At 46.8% G+C, this 21,667-nt stretch overlaps 10 protein-coding genes across 10 annotated transcripts; 6 read left to right on the plus strand and 4 right to left on the minus strand.

Moving 5' to 3' along the window:
* Positions 1 to 999: 999 nt before the first annotated feature.
* F9C07_13129 (putative ad-003) lies at positions 1,000 to 1,743 on the plus strand (the record flags this gene model as incomplete). The annotated part of the gene is made up of 1 exon (XM_041287776.1): positions 1,000 to 1,743. One exon carries the CDS (start codon positions 1,000 to 1,002, stop codon positions 1,741 to 1,743), a length of 744 nt encoding a protein of 247 aa, XP_041150966.1.
* A 58-nt stretch (positions 1,744 to 1,801) lies between these two features.
* Positions 1,802 to 2,952, minus strand: F9C07_2287629 (uncharacterized protein). Its single transcript, XM_041295792.2, has 3 exons — positions 2,800 to 2,952; positions 2,524 to 2,647; positions 1,802 to 2,465 (listed from the first exon to the last, which is right to left on the minus strand). The coding sequence occupies exons 1-3, from the start codon at positions 2,843 to 2,845 to the stop codon at positions 2,144 to 2,146; spliced, it is 492 nt and encodes a 163-aa protein (XP_041150965.2). The 5' UTR covers positions 2,846 to 2,952; the 3' UTR covers positions 1,802 to 2,143.
* A 1,814-nt stretch (positions 2,953 to 4,766) lies between these two features.
* Positions 4,767 to 6,272, minus strand: F9C07_2287630 (reductase with broad range of substrate specificity). The gene is made up of 4 exons (XM_041295791.2): positions 5,920 to 6,272; positions 5,604 to 5,861; positions 5,151 to 5,534; positions 4,767 to 5,097 (listed from the first exon to the last, which is right to left on the minus strand). Exons 2-4 carry the CDS (start codon positions 5,851 to 5,853, stop codon positions 4,850 to 4,852), a joined length of 882 nt encoding a protein of 293 aa, XP_041150964.1. The 5' UTR covers positions 5,854 to 5,861; positions 5,920 to 6,272; the 3' UTR covers positions 4,767 to 4,849.
* A 476-nt stretch (positions 6,273 to 6,748) lies between these two features.
* F9C07_13126 (uncharacterized protein) lies at positions 6,749 to 7,430 on the minus strand (the record flags this gene model as incomplete). The annotated part of the gene is made up of 2 exons (XM_071507952.1): positions 6,749 to 6,890; positions 7,387 to 7,430. The coding sequence occupies 2 exons, from the start codon at positions 7,428 to 7,430 to the stop codon at positions 6,749 to 6,751; spliced, it is 186 nt and encodes a 61-aa protein (XP_071367460.1).
* Positions 7,431 to 8,566: 1,136 nt separating this feature from the next.
* F9C07_2206176 (kinase-like domain-containing protein) lies at positions 8,567 to 10,002 on the plus strand (the record flags this gene model as incomplete). Its single annotated transcript, XM_041295790.2, has 7 exons — positions 8,567 to 8,754; positions 8,808 to 9,130; positions 9,223 to 9,277; positions 9,350 to 9,449; positions 9,480 to 9,524; positions 9,589 to 9,754; positions 9,818 to 10,002. The coding sequence occupies 7 exons, from the start codon at positions 8,567 to 8,569 to the stop codon at positions 10,000 to 10,002; spliced, it is 1,062 nt and encodes a 353-aa protein (XP_041150963.2).
* A 424-nt stretch (positions 10,003 to 10,426) lies between these two features.
* On the minus strand, positions 10,427 to 10,655 carry F9C07_2237264 (uncharacterized protein; the record flags this gene model as incomplete). Its single annotated transcript, XM_071510006.1, has 2 exons — positions 10,427 to 10,580; positions 10,630 to 10,655. 2 exons carry the CDS (start codon positions 10,653 to 10,655, stop codon positions 10,427 to 10,429), a joined length of 180 nt encoding a protein of 59 aa, XP_071367461.1.
* Positions 10,656 to 11,850: 1,195 nt separating this feature from the next.
* Positions 11,851 to 14,038, plus strand: F9C07_2287632 (ubiD family decarboxylase). Its single transcript, XM_041295788.2, has 4 exons — positions 11,851 to 12,528; positions 12,584 to 12,669; positions 12,724 to 12,932; positions 12,981 to 14,038. The coding sequence occupies exons 1-4, from the start codon at positions 12,477 to 12,479 to the stop codon at positions 13,747 to 13,749; spliced, it is 1,116 nt and encodes a 371-aa protein (XP_041150961.2). The 5' UTR covers positions 11,851 to 12,476; the 3' UTR covers positions 13,750 to 14,038.
* Positions 14,039 to 15,680, plus strand: F9C07_2287633 (oxidoreductase). The gene is made up of 2 exons (XM_071510918.1): positions 14,039 to 14,361; positions 14,411 to 15,680. Exons 1-2 carry the CDS (start codon positions 14,289 to 14,291, stop codon positions 15,259 to 15,261), a joined length of 924 nt encoding a protein of 307 aa, XP_071367462.1. The 5' UTR covers positions 14,039 to 14,288; the 3' UTR covers positions 15,262 to 15,680.
* F9C07_2287634 (uncharacterized protein) lies at positions 15,681 to 18,766 on the plus strand. The gene is made up of 6 exons (XM_041295787.2): positions 15,681 to 15,830; positions 15,897 to 16,000; positions 16,060 to 16,723; positions 16,771 to 18,569; positions 18,635 to 18,671; positions 18,744 to 18,766. The coding sequence occupies exons 1-4, from the start codon at positions 15,759 to 15,761 to the stop codon at positions 17,785 to 17,787; spliced, it is 1,857 nt and encodes a 618-aa protein (XP_041150960.2). The 5' UTR covers positions 15,681 to 15,758; the 3' UTR covers positions 17,788 to 18,569; positions 18,635 to 18,671; positions 18,744 to 18,766.
* Positions 18,767 to 19,301: 535 nt separating this feature from the next.
* F9C07_13122 (putative extracellular dioxygenase) lies at positions 19,302 to 20,363 on the plus strand (the record flags this gene model as incomplete). The annotated part of the gene is made up of 1 exon (XM_071507951.1): positions 19,302 to 20,363. One exon carries the CDS (start codon positions 19,302 to 19,304, stop codon positions 20,361 to 20,363), a length of 1,062 nt encoding a protein of 353 aa, XP_071367463.1.
* Between the last annotated feature and the right edge of the window lie 1,304 nt (positions 20,364 to 21,667).

A 21,667-nucleotide genomic window follows, 5' to 3' on the forward strand; every position in this document is an offset into this window, starting at 1 on the left:
TCTTAGGGAGACGAACGCTCATTGCGGACTAAACTGTTCATGATGCACGGCGTTCTATTCTATATATTTCCTTCTGGGCAGCCATGAAATTGTCGTTTGGCATGAGACGACCGGTGTATATATTCCTTTCTCTGCGAGTGATTTCTGACGCCATTGGACTAATGACAGCTGGTTCCGATTCAATAGAGACCTGTCTCTTTCATGATTCAGGCCAGGCCGCCAGGGCATTAAAGCACCATGGAACACTGAACCCCTCTACTTTTCCTACCGGGTAGTTGGTCAGATGCAAGCTCAAAATGTACAAGGCCAAAATGGTGACGAGCTACGTAGAGAGTCTGCAAATAGTTTTCAGTATTTCAAACTGACGGGTCTCATCTGGACATATATGGGTATGGTACTCTGTGTACGTATAATATGGATATTCCAATACCAAAAGCCAAAATTGGCACTAGATTTAATGATAAAACATTGCTTGTAGGTCCATAATATATATAAAGCAGCACAAGATGGAGAACCTCACAATTGCCAGTATCACGCCCTAAATATAGCTGTCCATGATGTCTAGAGGGCTATTTCTCACCACCTACCCCACAACGAAGGTCTCCAAGTAATCCAAGTGCGGATCAGGATATCAAATCCACGGAGACGAAGATCACGAACCATGAAGCTGATTACCGCAGCCGGAAAGGCGCGCCCCACCGGAGCTCCCTTGACTGGACATGGGCCAAACAGAACCTCCAACCCAATCCAACCTTTATATGCTGTTCTTACTACATGGAAGAATTTTGTATAAACAATCGCACAGTAATACCTCAATATCATGACAGAAAAGTACCAGCAGCACGCAATGCAAGCAATATGACCCCCCAAAGCCCCAGGTGGATCACAGCAGCGCGATTACTTAAGCGCGGACCCGCACATCCAGAAACCAAAAGATACAACCAACATCACTCCAGCGCCAACCAACTCCCCCTAAATCCAATCCTCCATCCCCCAACCATGTCCACAGACCCCGTAAAGCTCCTCCAAAGCAATAATGACGGGCCACCAGCAACCCGCCCGGACTCCCAAATCGACCAAGCCGTCGCCGTCAAATACTGGAGCGACAAACCCGCAACAGTGAACGGCATGCTTGGCGGCTACGCCCAGGTCTCGCGGACCGACCTGCGCGGATCCCGGAACTTTCTCGCAAAGGCCCGTCGATTAGTTCCCGGATGTCCGGTGACTGGGAAGCTCAAGCGTGGCGTGGATTGCGGAGCTGGGATCGGACGCGTGATTAATGATTTTCTGGGCCAGGAGTGCGAAATTGTTGATGCCGTTGAGCCGGTGGAGAAGTTTTCCCGGGTACTGAGTGAAAGGCGGCTGACGAGGAATTGTGCCCTTGGGGAGGTGCTGACTATTGGTATTGAGGATTGGGTTCCTGGGGTTAAGGTTTATGATCTTATTTGGGCGCAGTGGAGTGTTCCTTATCTGACGGATGCGCAATTGGTGGAGTATTTGGTGCGGTGTCGCGGTGCTTTGACTGATGTTGGGCTTATGGTTATTAAAGAGAATATCTCTGAGGAGCCGGAGGGGGATATCTATGATGAGTCGGAGAGCAGTGTGACGAGGACTGATGAGAAGCTACGCAGACTGTTCAAAGAAGCTGGAATGCAGCTGATCTTGTCGGAGGTACAATCGGGCTTTCCTCGACAGTTGAGGCTTTTGCCTGTCATATCTTATGCGTTACGGCCGAGGATCTAGCTGGGCTAGATCAAGGACCCTACCCTGAAGTTCCTTTGTCGATACTTTTGTCTGACTGGTGTCATTATTGTGTCAATGTCATATTGGGGGTTATAACTTGGTTAATTGCAAACCGGTCATACATTAACAATGAAAGTCATCAAAATCGATGACCTAAATAAAAAAGGACATTCTGCTTATATGCACCCAACCAAATCAAACACCATCCCAAGTAGACATGCATAGCTATGCAAAGAAAGGAAAGACAGAGGATTATGCCAGCATGCACCCACTCAACTCAAGGGCAAAGATAACGCCTGGTCAAGCCTCGTCGTAGAATATGTCCAAGACATTAAGATATAGACAACCTCGAGGACATAGGTGCACATCATCATTACCCACCGGCGTCACCACCCAGTTATTAAAAACGGCCACCAATCTCAGTCAGCCCACACAAGGCCCTCGAGACTAGGTACTCTAGTTGCCTCGGCAGAGGTTTCGAGTAACGCTCGACTTCTTTCCCGTCCTTGTATAAGATGAGTGTAGGACGTTCCACTTTCGCAAAATCTGAAATATGCTTCTGATCGCCGACGTCGACTTCATAGAATGCGACGGTGTCACTATATGCATAGGAGGCGAGGTCATCGTAGGCCAGATCGGTATCAGACGAGCGACGCCGAGAGTCACGGAAGTTGAAGACCGCGTAATTAGCTCCGCTGACTACATTGTGGTATGTGTCCAAGCTGATCACGGTCAGTATCATAGATGAGGCGTACGAGGGCAATATGAAGTTGGACTCACTCGGTAACCTTGACAGATCCCATTGTTCCTGCGATTGTGGTGAGCGTGCGCTTGAATAGATGTTGGGTTTGTGCTCTGGGGTAAATGGGCCAGCCATAGAGTGTGATATGCCTCCAGATACGGCCTGAAAACTCTTTAAATAGTTAATTAAATGTCGTAGCGAAAGCGCCACTATCGGTATAGACGCAAGTATTGTGGCATGACATGGAGTGTGGGTATAATAAGCTTCATTCCTTCACTAGCGTGAAGCAAAAGCACTTCGGATAGGTTACAAACATTGGTTACTGGTTCTGGGCTTGACGGGATTGTGTGAATGATTCATGATAACCAGTCTTCCTTGAAATATTCTTAGATTTCTTGATTTGGATAATAGAAGAAGCTATTATCGTACTATAGAATCTGACATGTAAGCCAAAGCCAGTACTCATCCCTACCCAGTTCTACAAGTCAACCATTAGGGTATACAATGAACACGTCGACCTATATAGACCCCGAAACAACAATCACCTTACTCCCCAGTATTCATACGATGTACCCGCTTTTCCCCGTATCTAAGTGGATAAGAATCTCTGGAAATAAACTCCACCCAAGTCTGGACCACTCCCCGACCAAGTGGTGTTATCTCATTCTGACGAAAAACTTTATCAACCGTTCAGGTCTCGTTACGTTCGATGACGAGCACTGTTCCCAAACCTGTTAAGTAACAATGCTTTATTCGACCCCGTGGAAGAAAAATTACAGCACGTTCGGCTGTCCATACCGAGGTGGTCTCTTGGGCATTCTTGGCTGAAGCATTAATTGGCGGGTCGATAACCGTTTTTGTAGCGCGTATTGGGTTGTGTCTGGGACTTCAACCAGACCTATTACAAGCATTCCTTGGGTGACGGGTTCTTTTGCCTGAGTGGGAAAGGACGATAATGGAAATTTGCCTCTGTGCCAAGTCATGTTCAGATGGGTATTTTGGGGTCGAATGGCATGGTTGATCTGGACTTTTATCACTTGGTTTTTATGGTTGACGTAAAGACAGGCAAACTTCCAATGTATTACGTCAGACATTGATTATAGTTATTGTCTGGTCTATTTTTATAATAAAAGTATTTTGCCTCAACTCTTGGGCTTCTGAGGAAACAAGAGGCTAGACCACCGCCAAGACGTGTCGTTAGTTTGCATTTCTCATTAAGTAATGTAAGGTTCAAGTTGATTCTGAAGTATCGGAGTCGGATTGCTCACCCACGAACAGTCCGCCTTACAAAAGCACCACGATGGCTACGAATCCAGCTCAACTGGGCAAAATAACAGTTCAGCCAGTTGTAGTTCAATCAGTTCAAGCAATTCAACTCATGTATTAAAGTAACCTAACCTGTAAATAATGTTACGAGCCGTAATTTCTCGTTCGCTAGGTGGCGACCACTTTATGATACTCTCTACTCAGCTTTCCGATATAACGCTTTATAATCATCTTATAGAGTGCCAGTAAAACACGCTCAACGGCTCAAATTAAGATTTAGTTATTTCATCTTGACCCCGAAGAGTTGAATGGTGATTCAACTCAGAAGCTGCACGGTATAAACGGCGCCGGATGCACGAAAAGCCTGAAGGTTATATTTATATTTTAAACAAACAAGGGTAGGGCAATACCAAGTATGATTTTGCAATGCTTTTTACCTACTCAAGCCACTGAGCGAAGCGAGGGATTGCAGCTTGTTGAGGTTATGAGAAATGCCATTGTATATAGAATACGAGAAACACCAGGTTGAAGAAGGATAAAATACAGTGTTGTGTAAAATAAACCCCTCACCCGCAGTATTGATACCCAACCCACATGGCTTGATATGTCAGCCTTGCAGCTACTGCTGGATTTGAACTACCCCAGTCTTTTCATCAACTCTTTTCTATATCAGAAGTATAGTTTTTATCATGCTCTGCAAGAAGTGTACTTGTATAATTCAGGACCTTCTACGGGATCCGGATAAAGAGTTTAGTAAGACATATTACAACTACCATGCAGGTATTTCATCCTCGAATGTCAAAGCTGGGGGCTGTGAGATGTGCAAAGTTCTTGTGCCACCTCGTTACAGATCACTGTCAACGGTTCATGAGTTTACGGAGAAAGACCATAAGGTGGAAGTTCGTAAACTCAATACTAAGATAATGGATCAAGACACCTTGCGGTATCTCTGGCCACCTCTGAGGGCGAATTAAATTAGGGCCATTCGCAAATTTCATATACGTCATATTTTGCGTACTATTTATTCTAAAGTCATTGTTATCAGTGATAGATAGATCCATTCATTGCTTTCATGTCTTAACATTAGAGTAATTGCCCTCAGGGTAGAGTATAACCTCCATCCACAACAAGATCCGCACCGGTAGTATAACTTGACGCATCCGAAGCCAGATACAGATAGGCACCTTTGAGCTCATGTGGCAGAGCTTCCCGACCCATCGGAATTTTACCTTTCCAAATATCCTTTGTCTCGTCAGGAACAAACGTGGAAATATCAGTAATAATGTATCCAGGCGAGACTGTATTCGCGCGCGCAAACTGAACCCATTCCACGGCAAGTGATTTACCTATAATCATTAGCACCTTGCAGGCTGTATCCAGAATAGTAGGATCAACATACACAAATGGATCACTCCGGCCTTAGCCGCATTATACGCAGCTTGGAGCTGTGGTATATTGACAATGTGTCCACTCATGGAAGCAGTCGCAACGAAACTACCGTATGTGAAGCCTTGTAGAGGATTGCCAAAAATATCTGTACCCTCGGTCTTCTGCCTTCTCCAATGAGCGCCAGCGGCTCTGGCACAATAGAATGTTCCATCTAGATCGGTTTGTGTCACGTCTCTGTAGTGGTCAAGCGGAGCATCGATCATGGGTCCTTGAGTCCACGGAATCCCGGAGTTGGCGATGAAAATGTCCAGGCGACCGTTCAATTCGCGGACGCATGTATTCAACAGCTCTTCAACCTTTTCGCTTTCGCGGATGTTTATTTGGTATGCACGGCCTAGTACATGATTAATCCGTGAATTAAAACGAGGCGCCCAATTTCGGGCTGAGAGATGGTATGACATACACTTAACGCCATATTTAGACTGGATGTTTGCAGCCTCCTCAACGGCTTTACTGTTTCTGTTATACCAGATGGCAACGTTGGCGCCAGCCTCCGCGAGTGCATGTGCGACGCTCAACCCGATACCCGATGCTGCGCCGGTGACGACGGCAGTTTTCCCCTTGAGCGAGAAGAGAGCCATAACACTCTCCTGCGCTGGAGGGGTAGTGTTGTTATGGCGGAAGAGGCCATTTACTACTGGACCTTCGGGCATTGTGTTTGCTTGCGTAGAATTGAGTATGTGAAAAGCTGGTTTGAGAAGACAGGAAGAAACTCGTACCTCCTACCTAGCCCAAGGTACCCCCATTAAATAATCTCCAGACAGAGGGTGTGCAACCTGTCGTGTGGAGTTGTGACCCCACTGTAGGTTAGACATTCATTGATGTTGTCGTTGAGATGGCACTAGAGCTCAGATTCCGGCGGAAGTGCTCCATGAACATATTGTCCACCACTGGGCTCAATGTTCACCACAATGTAGAAGGAACAGAGCACTACAAGGTCATTACATAGATACTAGGAGCTTGTGCCTCTATCCTATCCAAGTTCTCTTCTTACACATGTAGTAAATATGTGGTGGTGCACCAAAGGACGCCGCGAACGTATCGTAGATTCAACCCCGCCATAAGGTCCGGTTCCGAACGTCGTGCATTTCCGGCGGAAGCTCGTTTCTGTGTGCTAGACTTCGTGAAATCGGTCCTTCATACGGCATAGTGTGGTGGGTCGTGGGTCCCTTTCCTTCTAGTTTAGGGCATGGCTCGAGAGTATGGGATCACACTGATAACGACGGAATAATCTGGTCTACAACTATCACCTAGCTCAATCTTGGTCCATATCCAATGTTATCGTGATTCACGCTAGCCATAGTTGGATTATTGTATAATACTTTACTAGACCATGGAATACATTTCCGATTTCTTCAGCTGGTGGCAGAATGGAGACGGGAAACCGGACTGTGGGACGGACCCACACCACGGTCTTTGGGGTTGTACGGCGGACTAAATCTAGCTTACGGACAAAATAAAATATTACCAAATTTACCAATACCAACGCACTGTATATTAGCTCTACTATACTAACTATATACCATAATAACTTTAGATATAATAACCCTAAAGATTAGGATCTAGTCTTATACTACCACTACCATCACTACCACCACTACTACCACCATCACTACCACTACCACTACCACTACCACTACCACTACCACTACCACTACCACTACCACTACCACTACCACTACCACTACCACTACCACTACCAATACAGCACTACCAATACAGCACTACCACTCGGCACTATTACTATTACTACTACCACCATTAATTTAATAAATATTATTGATTATATATAAGATAAAACTACTATCTTAAATTTTTAATAATAAATATTCTATATAATAGTATATTTTAGAGCTTTATTAAATCTATATCTTAAAGTGCGTGGCAGTCGTGGCCGAATGTAAAACAGCGAGATTTCGGTAAAAAATCCGATAATCCGAAGTTTTGTCCGTTAGCTAGATTTAGTCCGCCGTAGGTTGACCGCCATATGCCATATGTCTTGCGATCAAGGTAACCTCTGATGTTTGTGGCCTCTACGTAGTCCTTAAAATAACAACTGTTGTAGACATATATGCCAATCATACCCTGCGATACGTATTTGATATTGACTCTTTTTAGCTTTCCAATTTTCTGCAGCACGTTATCAATGTAAGCCTCTAAGAATTCCAAATGAAAAAGTAACATACGGCTTCAGCGCTCCCACCGGGCTTTGTGAAAGTCTCCACTGCATTTTTCCAATTCTTCTGGAAGCCTCTCCCTGTCGAACCCTGTCCACTTCAGAAGAGTGCGAACAGATGTACTGAAAAGTCGAGACATCTTCGTGGGCACAATATGCTCGTATCCCACTGGCGCTGTCGCTAGTATATACCAACGGTCGATCAAAAGGAGTAGCGAGTTCTCTCGATTTGGCAAGTATCAGAAGATTTGTTTTTCAGACTAATATGAATTTGTAGAACAATATAGCATATCATACGGCCTTCTACTACATTGCAGTGGGGATACAGGCCCTATTTATGCATAGGAATTTGGGAGTCTCATTCAGTTCTGAAGTCCGAATGAGATGGACAGGTCGTCCGCCTACCGACCGCCACGATCATCGGCGTGTGGCTTATGAAGGATACCCCTGAGAGCTGGCTTCGAAGCCAAGACGTGCTGACTAGACCTATGACATTTCTAACGTCTTACTATGTTCGGTCGAGTTGACTTGGCCTATGCGTATCTACGCGGCAGGCGCTTAAATTTACAGACTCAATGGACGAGAGATGTGACTAGGTGCGAAGAAGCTTAATACCGTTAGACGAGGCGCAAGGCTAGATGAATTGATAGGCCAATAGTCATCAGGCTGGCAGGAAGGATTCTAAAGGGGTCTGTGCAGTATAGTGACAAGGTGCCATACTCACACGAGATGATCTTTATGAGACACGACTTGGGTGATCAGATCTCTTCCAATCCATTTCGTTTCTTATCATTTTCGCGTCCGTTGGAGTTTGTGCACCTTGACGAGGCAGGGTTTCCAGTGGTTGACCGCGGCCAATATGCCCTATTTTTAGCATCTACGAGGAATCCTGGAGTTAGCGCTGGGGCATATCTGGTCAAACAAATCAGCAAAAAATCATTGGGGATAATGATCGCCAGCTTATGAGCAGTGTTGCGACCAATCAACAGCAAAGACGCTGATCATAACCTAACATTAGTCATCCTCCTCCCATACATAATTAACCACCATGAGCCAGAAACGTTACAAGTGCTCTTCTCCCATCCCAGACAGCCTTCAACACATTCCGGGCCCTCATGCATCTGATTTTACAATGGCATCCATTTTAAGATGGGCAAGAAACTCATCTAGGAGGGCTCCCCTCGCCCCCCATGTGTTTCCCAACCACTGGCTTTGACATAGTTACCCCATCCCAGATCCTCGAGGAGCGATTCGAGGACATGAGGAAAGGTCAATATTATCCTGTCAATATTGGCGACATCTTCCGCTCCAAATATCAGGTAGTTGGGAAGCTGGGGTTCGGTATTAGCTCTACAGTATGGCTCGCTCGCGACCTGGAGTAAGCTTGCTCCTATTCCTTGGCGTCTAGCCGCGATAATCTAATGGCGTCAGAGGGCATCAATACGTGACACTCAAACTGTACACGCGCAGTGAGTCAGACTTGGCCGAGTTTCAGATTTATAATCTTTTGAACAAAGGGAGTTCATCACACCCCGGCTATGCTCATGTACGCCGAGCGCTAGACGTGTTCACCATTCCTCGCCCGGGAGGTGACCATTGTTGTCTTGTTCAGAAACCGATGTGGGAAAGCTTTCGGGATCTTCTCTACCGAAATCCCACTCATAGATTCACCGAGGAACTACTTAAGGCTGGGCTCATGCAGGTTTTCCTTGCCCTTGATTATCTACATAACGAATGCAAGCTTGTTCACACAGGTAGGAACAAATTCACTCAACTACGACTGAGTACAAGGGAAGAAGAAGGAAGCAAAAAGAGTGCATGGTCGACTAACTATGTTACTGACTAGATATCAAGGGTGACAATATCCTGCAAGAAATCGAGGATGAATCAATCCTTGAAAAGTTTACCGAGGCTGAAATGGAGGACCCTTCACCTTGAAAGACCGTCAACGGTATCCCAGTATATGCGTCTAGACGATTTGAGTTGCCAAGCTCATTTGGCCGAGCCGTTCTCAGTGATTTTGGCTCAGCAGTGCGAGGGGATGAGAGGAGAAATCATGACGCACAGCCGAATGTTTACTGATCTCCGGAGGTAATGTTTAAGACCGAATGGAGCTATCCAGTGGATATATGGAATGTGGGCACTATGGTAAGTCCTAAAGTTCATATCTGTCAACAAATCCTTGCTACTCTATACAAATATGGATGACTAGATTTGGGACCTCTTCGAAGGAAAACACATGTTCTATGGCAACGATCCAGACGGGAAAGGATATTCTACCCGTGCGCACCTTGCGGAGGTGATTGGCCTTCTAGGACCGCCACCGTTGGATATGTTAAAGCGCGGAATACGGATCAACGAGTTCTTCACTGAAGACGGTATATACTATGTGGTTCTTGGATCCACGAAGCGTCAGCAAGCGGCTTATCAATATTCCATAGGCCAATGGAAACAAGATATCGAAATACCAGATCAAAGCCTAGAAATGTCGGAAAAATTCCTTAATGGGAGAAACAAAGAGATGTTTTTAACATTCATGAGGGTAACGTCGCAATGGAAGCCAGAGGATAGAAAGACGGCCAGAGAACTTCTTGAGGACCCTTGGCTCAATGACCGACTAGACTAATATACCAGTGACTCCATCATACAGATATTCAGTACCCTCCCTACTCCAGTTAGCTCAGATGACATTCCGGGCATTCAAGCTGCGACCAACACTGCCGACCTTATATTACAAGTCGTTCAACGCTGCCCATTCATATTTCTTGCCATGTCTTTCCTGAAGCAGCGACCCAATGACGAGACTATGCAATCTCTCCTTTTAGCAATACAATATGTTGAGTCTTTAATCGTCGTTATCATTTCACACATTGGTTGATTCGATTCCATCTCACAATTTGGGAGTGTTTCCTATACGACCCTATTATACCCAACATCTTCTTCATTAACATTTCAAATAAGGAATTACTTCCTATATTCCTCATCAATCTGAATCAACGCATCCATCCCATCCCGCTCCAAAGCTTCAGTGTCCAATACCATCGTCGCGATCAAGACCGCCGACATAGGCTGCAACGGCAGCACCGCCGTGCAGGGGGCGTAGAGCCGTTTGTGGGAAGCTCAACGCGAAGGCCAACAATGCTCTTGTCAGGGGTATGCGTGAGTTTGTATTGGTAGACGATGTTGATGGCAGGCATCGGGCGGCTAGCTTATTAGACTGGACGTCGAAGTTTGTGACATCAAATATACATACCTGGGATCGTAGGTTGGCTCTTCCATTTTGAGATTCGGATGCTGGTTTTGATTGTCCTGTAGCTTAAATTGGGAAGTTTGTCAGGATGCTTTTGTACTTCCAGGCCCCTCTTACGGTGACCAATTATGACACCATTAGCTCATATACGCTATTGTAGCGTTGGCATATCAGATATCGAAAACCTATTCGGCCCGAGCACCGTGCGGGTGGTACTGGACATCGCGCACCGGCATCCCGATGGGCTATCAATAGCCTATTCTATGCCGACCGCAATAGATTATCGATCTTAAGGTTCATATATCCAATTGGTCCTAGATTCAAATCCATTTTCTTTGCTGGCTACTGGCACATAATGAGCAAGGATTTCCATAACATAAGCCCTACGGAAAGAACTGTTAATGCGACTCTAAACCTCCCGGCGACGAAGATCATTAACAAGCGTTCGTTACGGTCGGAACCGAGCTAGATCGGGAGCTCAGGTGTCTCTGGGAAAAAGAAAAATGATGGGGCAGCTCTTCATTTTCCATTGGTATACTCTATATTCGAGACGTTGAGATGGGTGATGAGAACCCCGAAAGCCATAAATCCCCTCGCACGGGCCTCTCTCGCCCGTTGCGATTATAGTAGAATGGGCTCGGTTTTCACCGTCGGATTAATTTATTGAAGACCAGGCGTCTCACTAGGTCCAGACTTCCAGAACGTTTAACATGGTCAAAACATGTCTTGGTAAAGGACATTCTTGCGAGCTGCACATCTCCAACTAGTCCGCTTGAAGGCATGATCGTGGAGTCACGGGATGCACTTAAATGATTGAACACGCGACATCCTTCCGTATTTGCAACCCTACCATGATTAGTTTTTGATTGTTGATATTGTTGATGAAACCTCGTGTGGTTGTTATTTCCACCGATATCGGCCAGTCAGAAACCTGGTTTCACGAGAAGTGCCTGCCAAGACTGTGAACTTTATTAAGGAGAAAAGTTTTCCATGTCGTATAAACAGAGATAAGGATTTTTCCTATCCGTGGGAACGACCAGTAGGAAGTCTTCTCACGGGCGCGATCGTTGGAAAACGCGTGGAAGCTCGTATTTATGGGTCCTAGGGTATAATCTCGGAGCTTTATAGCGTACCGTTGTCTCGGGCTGAACGGGCTAGATATAATTGTCTTAGCCCAAGCTAAGCTTAGTCGTCAATTAGGGACGCATCATTTTACCCTGAGTCCCTGACATGTTCTCCAGGCTGGGGGAAGTTGCCACTCTTAAGGTCCTTGGCCTAGAGTCATTTATCGCGAAATATTGCCACATACGGTACGAGGATGAGTATTCTCGGCGCGGGAAGACGGACACAGGCCGAGGTCCAACGTTACGAACCTTAAAATTTATGGCTTACAGGTTACAACCGTATGAGCGAGACTTTTTTAGACGCCACTCCATCCCCTAGCGGTGCTAGCACACACAACCACTGCACCAAGGATGATGCTGTTCTTATCCACTTAATCTTATTTTTGCGCATGGAGATCCCTGTATCTTCCGAACGTCTAATCAATCGTCTTAATCGCTGCAAGAACCACGTTGTGCGCCACGGTCCTATCCCCATTAAACGTAAAAAATGGCTGGCCCGTGTCCACAGTGGATCCGGCTCAGTACCTCATAGTTGGTAGCCACACCTTTCAGTCCCAAGGATTGGAATGTCGTTGTGACCCGTAGTGCGGGCGCCTTCTTCTCGTTTTCGCCGAGTCATGTCCATGTGTCCATATATGAGCTAGGTCTCTCTCCCGTATTAATCATTACAGCGATGGGTTCTTATTACGGGGATCACTATTGTCCCTCTCCATCCATCGGGCCGGGATGGTGTCAAATGCTAATAGCTGGGTGTGGTTGGCAGTCGTAGTGCTGATCGGTAGGTTATCTTAAACGTTGGGCAACTCTGCAGATCTCTAACAGATTTACCCTAGCATTGCTACGCTATGTCTCCCGCTGGCTTCAATTGGGTACGCCTAAAAATTTCCAAATTGAAGACCTTCTGATGATTGTCAATGTGGTGTGTTAGCAATTTTAATGCTCCCAGGCTTTACTGAGAGACTAACTATACCAGATTCTCTACGTTCTATTAACGGTGTATTTGATCGAGGTTGAAAAGTATGGGACCAATGGCATTCCCTTAGACAAAGTCGACCAGATCAAACCTTCAGCGATACCGGATCTTATCAAGGGTAGTAAACTAGTCATTGTGGTAGAACAGCTATGGCTCGGGGTCATCTGGGGATGCAAGGCCTGCTTGCTCTTGCTATACTCGACCATGACGTGAGTAAACAAGCTACCTTCGACGATTTACATCTAATCGAGCGATAGGTCTGGTCTTTCGCAACATCGAATTGTCAAACTTATCGGCACATTTTGTGCACTGAGTTTCGTGCTAGTTGAAATCCTCTTTTTCGCAGCATGGTGTCACCCCTTCTCCGCCTACTGGTCGGTCCCACCAAAGAACATACAGTGTTCCGTCTACCGCAATCACCTCATTCTAGTCCTGGCCCTGAATATCGCCACGGACCTGATGATCATGTGTATCCCATTGCCACTCTTGATCAAGGCCAAGCTCAGCCTCACCAAGAAAATTACCCTCTGTGCTGTTTTCTCACTGGGTATATTCGTCATCCTCTGCTCCATCCTATCCAAGTACTACTCGATATCGAATCCCTATGGAGACCGCTGGGTAGACTGGTACGTCCGAGAAGCAGCAACTGCGATCGTCGTGGCAAATATCCCCCAAACATGGACCCTGTTCCGCCGGATGTTCAACTGGAAGTCCTTCTTGGCACACTCGTCATATAACCGCAGCCACAGCCGCAGCAAGTACACGAACCGTCTTGATAGCTCCACCATCCATCTATCGCGATTTAAAGGTGGGGATAAGTCGCACACGCGCTCCGTTGATATCACGGCGTCTGGGGAACATATTAATCCGGACCAGCCGTTGGAAATCTGGGCGCATCGTCAGTTCCAGGTCACGAATGAACCGGGGGGATCGAGCGATAGCGGTAGTCAGAGTAGTGTCAGCTTGGAGTATGATACTACTGGACTAAATCCTCAGGGGAAGACGACTGTGACGACAAGGTCGTAATTAGACGTCTGCGTGATGTGGTATGAATGGCTGGGATGAATAATCATACACTAGAGCTTGTGTGGACATGCGTATTTTGAGACAGCGTTAACGTTTTTGGGAGGATGGTTATAATTAGACATTTATAGATATTTAGAGATACCTCGATCGAGAAGAGCACACTTAGGGCCCAAAAACAATCCGTTCATAGGAATCCCGGAACCCGCCTGCCAAGCTGCTCCGGCATGCACTGACCAGGGTTAAATCCTTCCCGCAGCATTCGTCACTCATGGTTGCCTGCAGTTGGACCACGTATGATTGCAATTCATACTTTTATTTGGCCTTAAATCAAGTTATATCCAAGAAAACGCAAGATTTTGAAGTTTCACAACTGTCTAAAAGCTTATCTAGACCTATATACACCTCTGAAGTGAACCACCCACTTCCTACTCAAAACATATGCTTTAAATTAATATCTACAACAGTATCTATTCCACGTTGTCACGCTTCGCTTCACTCGTAACACTCGCCCTTCATCAAGACTCGCCGAACGTTACAATATGCCCGGGTTGGCATTTAACCCCGACAACGATATTCCGGACTTGTCCGGTAAAGTGATTTTCATCACAGGAGGTAAGTTGCCATGCGTCGACCTCTTCCTTTTCTCTCTAACGGCGAGCAGGAACGGCTGGTTTGGGTGCTCAGTCAGTCGCCCAGATGGCCAAGCATTCTCCGGCGCGAATCTATATCAGCGGTCGGAACGCGACAAGCGCAGAGAAAATCATCAAGGAAATTGCCGAGACTGGGTCAAACACGCCTGTATCATTCGTCGAATGTGACCTCACCTCTCTAGACTCCGTGAAAAGGGCCGCAGATGAGATCATCGCGAAAGAATCGCGACTCGACGTGCTCATGTGCAACGCAGGTATCATGGCACTCCCTCCAGGCCTAACAAATGACGGATACGAGGTGCAGTTCGGCACCAATCATCTAGGCCACGCACTACTGATCCAGAAGCTGTTACCACTACTCCAACGTACCGCCGAAAGAGGCGCGGATGTACGAGTCATTATCCTCACATCTAAAGGTTATCAGCTGCATCCCTATGGGGGCATCATTTTCGACGACTTGAAGACCACGCAGGATTATGGCTTCTTGGGTTCCTGGAGACGGTATGGTCAAAGCAAACTAGCCAATATCCTGTATACTCGGGAGTTGGCTCGTCGGTATCCAGCCATTACTGTCGTATCTGTTCATCCCGGGGTGATAACTACCGGTCTGGTTGAGAACCTAGGATGGGCTCATCGATGGTTTATCTATGTGACTACTTATAATCAAATGGTGACACTGGAGGAGGGTGCTTATAACCAGTTGTGGGCTGCTACCACGTCGAAAGATGGTTTGGAAACTGGTCAGTATTATATACCGGTTGGTGTTGCGTCTAACGACAAGCTCACTAAGACTGGGCGTGATGATGTATTGGCTGGTCAACTCTGGGAATGGACGGATAAGGCGCTGGAAGACTATTTGTGATTGATTCGGAAAGATAATGTTTTCTATAATCCCCTCTCGATTTTTCTTTTCCTTTTTACCTAAGGATTTTATGCTTGGTTAACTTCATTGTACCTTTGCCTTTTTTCCCGGAATATATATATTCGATGATGTCATAGCATCTTACACGTCAGCCCCCGTTTTGATAATAAACATGTTGGTATTTCGAAGGCTTATGCTGTAGAAGTTACAGCGCCACGGTGATCGTTCTATATACTACAGTTTACTTCATTTCCTTTTCATATTCGAATGCCAGTAAAAACTCTCAGGTCGAGACTGATCCAGTGACGATGATTTCCCGAAACAAGACTAGTGACACTCACGTGTAGCGCTATTCCCGAAGTGGGGCTAGTGACTCGTCCATTCCAGAATTAAGATTCAATGATCACCAGATGCATTATACTTTTGCGCCAGATTTCTACGTGAGACCCCTGAAGAATTGTTTGGTATAAACCTATCGTTGGGTTTGCTACTTGGCAATGACGGAGTTCAATCGTACTCCGCGAGGTGGCAGGCATAGGAGTGCATGCGATCTATGTCGGCACAGAAAGGTACTGTACATTGAGTCCGGACGATATCCCGAATCCCGATGAATGACTTATCAACAACTGGTACAGATACGTTGTGATCGCGCCCAACCATCTTGTGAAAATTGCTTACTGGCGCGAGTGTCTTGTACCTTTACTGTGAAGCCATCTGAGGCGCGTAAAAGCATAAGACAGTAAGACACATCTTGAAGCTGCTTTCTGAGTTCCAATAGCCTGAAATCATCCCATCTAGGCGTCTCTCAGAGACTCAACGCCATGTACAAGATCTTGAAAACTTGATCACCAACGGCGACGCAGGCTCCCGTGGTCCAGCGAAAGCTTCGCCTACTCATCATTATTCCACGCAATCTCATTTTCATGACACGGCTGACTTTGAGAATGCCATGTCTACATTCCAACAGCATTTGGAATATTCTTGGCCCGGAGGTGATCGGTCATCCCACAGGGCCAACTTCTGCTCTGCAATTCTTCACCACACTGGTTCTCATTTCGACCTTGACGAATTCTTCAGTCAGGTCACGGGCTCGTACCACTCGCAATACGGGATGGAAGACAAGAAGCAAGCGATTTCTCAATGGCCTGACAAGCGTTTAGTCAGGAATTGTATTGAGTATTATGATCGTAAAGGGCTTTACTCGGTCTTTCCAATAGTCGATATTCGTGTGACCCGTGAGCTCTTCGACGCAGGTGTGCTAGACGACCAATCCAAAGCCAGCCCTGTGGCCAACAAGGCATGTCTAGTCGCATTCACGGCCCTCATAGCTCAGCTACATCGCCACAGTCCAATGTTCGCGAACGCCAAGCCAGATACTTACGTGCGCGCAGTATTATCGTTGTTACCGGACTTATTCATGGAAGAGGCTGACGTGAGAACATTGGAAACGTTCATTATATTGGTAGGTGGCTGAGGTGCGGAAATGGAACCAGTGTCTAATTTTTACAGACAATATATATACCCCCGACCGGGCAAAGCTACCCAGCCGAGATGATGCTTGCTGCGGCTGTACGCATCCTGTATAAGCTTGGTGGCCACCGACAACGCGCCCCCAGTGAGAATCACGGGACGCACAATCATTATCATATACGGTCGCTTTTCTGGCTCAGCTATTGGATGGACAAAGAAATGTCATTACGAGCGTGCCGCGAACCGATGATAAACGACGCAAGCTGTGACTTGGAATTGCCGTCCACCTATGTCTCCCAGTCCTCAACTTATCAGTTCCTACAGGCTCCCCTATCGTCCGACATACTATTATATCCTTCCGATCTCCGCCTTGCCTTGATCAAATCGAAAATCTATCGTCTGCTTCACTCCGAATCGGGCCGTGAAAAGCCCGAATCTACCCGGATGCAACGTATCCTTGAGTTAGATCAAGAGCTGAGTGCCTTGGAGTCGAGCTTTCCTGCACATTGCCAACCTCATGTTTTCGCAACACCGGACTGCCCTCTATACGCGTTCCATGATCTTAGCATGCGTGGGGTGACCTTGCACTTGGACTACTACTATTGTGTGAAAAGAATCCACGAGGCAAATGCCGCCTCCGGCACGCAGTACTCCTTTTCGTCGGGGATGGGACTTTCTTACCAAACGTCCCGATGTATGTTGCTATATATTAACCAAGTGCGGACTTTTATCACTTGGCATAGTTTCTGGTTCGTACCAACCGATATCCCCTCGCTATTCCTATGTACAAGCATGATTGACCTTCACGGCAGGATATATGCTCAATGGCTGCTATCGGCTGTGATATCTCTATTTTATCACTGTATGGCCAACCCCACATCTTCTACCTTTTCCGGGGATCTTGAAATTCTCGAAAATACACGAGACATTTTTACTTCTTTGATGCGCAATACCGAAGAGGGGAAGTGTATTGCGCCGTTCTATATTACCGAGGCTTTTGTTGACAAACTGATCCAATTCGCTAAGCAATCATACATGAGAGCCACCGCTATATGAGCGTTAACGTGTACACTACCTTTTTCTCCGATACGTTACAATTTCCTGACTATAATATGACTTTGACAATATTTCGAAGGAGGCTGGTACACTTACGACTTCCGCAGCTGCATAGTCAACTAGCTGGAACTTTAACACGAGGCAAGAAGGATCAAAAAGGCCCTTCTGGTTGGTCTATAGATACATATGGAGAGTTGATACCCAACCTCACGAGTCATGCCGCGGCACAGTACATCAAGGATACCGGAACAAATGCCGTTGTTTTAATTAGCTTCGGTTGTTCATTGGCGGCATTAAGCCGACTGTGGCCTCGATGATCTACGTGCTTGGACTTTCAAACCGCGGACCTCGAGGACCTCGAATTCCACCATGGGTCCTCGAACCTGCGCTCTTGGCAGACCTTAATTTTCCAATCGACTTTCTCATGTACATAGACTCCCTGATTGGCCTTCAACGCCGTATGGAAAGGTATGAAGTGCCGGGAAATCTGAGTGCAGCTCCACAGGTGAAACGCTTAATCACAACAGAGCAGCGCGCCAAGAAACACCGTCTTCTTTATCTGGACCCGCGAGGAACGTCCGAACCAATCGCTTCATTGCCGCTGAATAAGCGGGCCGTTTTTGTGCCGAGACATGAGATGCCAAGCCCAGATAACCAAGCATGCGTACTTGCTGACAAGACTGAATCTACAGTAGGGAAACTCGTCTTCACTGCCTATGAGCGGAGAATTCTTACTAACTAGCTCAACATGATCGGGTTCCTACATATCTGAAGAACTTACAGTGAGTATTACCTAGACATCAGTAGGGGGCACAAATCGTGCATAAAATGCTTACTGTCTCTACAGAATTACAATACTACGCATGGGCCTCATCACAAGCCAAGTAATCCCTCGGATTCGGTTTTCATAGCATGTGCTCCGAGTTAGAAATTAATCATTTCTTGATTGACACTAGACAAACTCGGTCATTTGTCGCTATCATTTGTTACGTGGAAACTTGGAATGTGTATACCCCAGCGAGTACTCCTGCAGACATAGATGCATAACAAGCTGCGCCCCAAAACAAAGGCGGTCTTGGCTGCAGATCTTGTGGCTCTCCGGATTCAATCTACTGCTCCAGCAGCCCCACTATACGGACTGTGAAACCCAGTCACGTTCGACCCATTCGTCATTCCAGGAGCGATTCACTGTGGTAGGTTGCGAAATGCTGTTGAATAATGATTGACACGCTGCGTTACCGTATTCAGAAGGTCAAGATTCGTTCTGCCTGTATCTCGAACATTCAAGCCGGAGTTTGCTGACGACGATGGTGACGAACGAGGACGGATCTAATCTATCGGCAGTAGACCTTGGTAGAACATGGAATCCCATCTGCTCATGGCCCCGCAAGTTGGATAATGAAGATTGGGGTATATATTGGGTTGCTATCGTCGGCATCGGGATGACAGTCACTCAGATCCTTCTTTCAACTGTTCACCGCCAGTGATATCTTCCTGTTGTTCCGACCCTCAATATGCAAATTATTTCTTTGAGCAAGCTGGCCATTCTAGGCCTGGCCGGCCTGGCAATTGCCCACCCCGGCGCCCACGAGCCCAGCTCAATGTCGCACTCCGCGAAGAGAAGCTTCCTCAACAACGCAAAGCGTTCCCTCAGCCAATGCAGCAGCCATCTGGAGCGCCGTGGAATCAACGACCGGATCCAGGCTCGCCGTGCGGCCGCATACGAGATGTACCGTAAGCGCAGCATTGATGCTCGCGATTACAACCCCTCTGTGAACACCTCGCATCACTCTACCCTTGATGTGACCTCTCAGACCACCGAGGAAGAGCTGTTCGCCAAGAACCCCGTGTGTATTCTTTCCCCGGAAGGAGAAATCGGACCTTTCTGGGTGAAGGGTGAACTGGTCCGGTCTGACGTCCGCGACGGCGAAGCCGGTATCCCGATCATCATGGACGGCCAGTTCATTGACATCGAGACCTGTGAGCCTATCAAGGATCTCTACTGGGACGTGTGGAACTGCAACTCCACCGGTGTTTACTCCGGTGTCCAGGACTCTAGCAATGGTAACGGCGATGACGACTCCAACCTCGACAAGACCTTCCTCCGTGGTATCCAGAAGACCGATGCCGAGGGTGTCGCTCAATTCAAGTCCATGTTCCCCGGTCACTACGGCGGCAGAACCACCCACGTCCACGTCGTTGCCCACGTCGGTGCTACCCAGCTGCAGAACAACACCATCACCGGCGGTCACGTCGCTCACATCGGTCAGCTCTTCTTCGACCAGGATCTTATTTACAAGGTCGAGGCTACCTACCCTTACAACACGAACAAAGTCTCCATCACCACCAATGCCGATGACCATGTCGTCCAGGATGAGACTGAGGACAGTGCCTCTGACCCCTTCTTCGAGTATGCTTTCCTCGGTGATGCTCTTGAGGATGGTATCTATGCTTGGGTTACTTTGGGTGTCAATGTCTCCGCCAGCTATGATACTAGCTATGCTTCTCTTTTGACTTCCTCTGGTGGTGTCTCCAACTCGAACAGCGGTGGCCCTGGTAGCACTGTTAACCTCTGAGCTGTTATGTCTGTCCTGGAAGCAGACTATTGATACCACAACATGTGATTGTATCTGTGTCCATTTCACTCCTTTCCTATTTCTGGATGCACACCATGTTATATAGTCATGTCGCGTTCTTGTATCTAAACTTTACCAATAGTACTTGAAGTCATTGTTTTAACCAGTGCCCTTTGCAAAAATGTAGTAGAGAATTACTCGGCCTTAAACTTGAGAAGGTTAGACGTAATCATAGGGCGTACTATGAAAGATCACTCTATTCGAAAGCCTTCACAGCCCAAGCTGAAACGCACTCCTACTCAGCCGGCTAAAGATTCTGAACAGCTCATCCGCCCCCCAACCTCCTTACATCACGTTCTCCCCCAACAAGATCGTTAACGGACTTCACCACTCACCAACATCGCCCATATGGATTTATTCACACGTCACATATAATTATCGGTTCTCAGCATGAATCCCTTCTACAAGTTAACAGGGTCAACTAGTGACGCAGATGTCGTCTTAACTGGGTCCCATGCCGTGCTCAATTGCAACTCCTGGGTATTCTGGTTCGTGTATCTATATCTCCAATGGAACGATCAACAGAACGAAGACTTACAAATTGCACGTTCAAAAGGTAAATCCCAATTGTACCCAATCCGATCCTCCTTCCTGACCCGGAAGCACCGACGCGGTTTAAATTTAGCACATATTGAGCCACAAGGCTATTGTTGTTAGGAATGTATAATAGGTAAATATACTCTGGTAATGTTACTCTGCCAAGTAGGAATATATTGGCGGGGGGTTCTCGCTGGCGGTTGCAAGTGGGCCGGGATATGTGTGTATGGGGATCCCAGCTGAGCCCGAGAACCAACACGGGTTTTCTTTGAATTTGAACCCAACCCGCGGAGCACTCTATGCAAGATGTAGGGCTACTTAGCGAAGGTAATTCATGTTGTTGGATCGATCGGAGAGTATAATTACGCTTGACAGTTCGAGCACCTCGCTGGGCAAAATTGACATGCCGGGCTTCCGGTATCAACGAGTGCAGAAGAGAGTACTTTACTAGTCTATTAATATATTGATATTCACGACTGATTCAAAGCCAGGCACAAGGAATGCAAAAGAAGTGAAATCCAAGTGATTATAGGGACCGTTGGCTGATATTTCTAAATCGTCGCGGCTCTTTGATAAGGAATGTGATGCGTAGAATCTGGGTACAAGGATTCTATGGGCTATTAAGAGTGGATTATAGATTTTCACGTGGCCCCTGACGAAGAACACGATGGAATCACTAGACACTCCATGGAACTGGGAGCGAATTG

Source organism: Aspergillus flavus, chromosome 8, assembly GCF_009017415.1.
Source record: "Aspergillus flavus chromosome 8, complete sequence".
Taxonomy (NCBI): domain Eukaryota; kingdom Fungi; phylum Ascomycota; class Eurotiomycetes; order Eurotiales; family Aspergillaceae; genus Aspergillus; species Aspergillus flavus.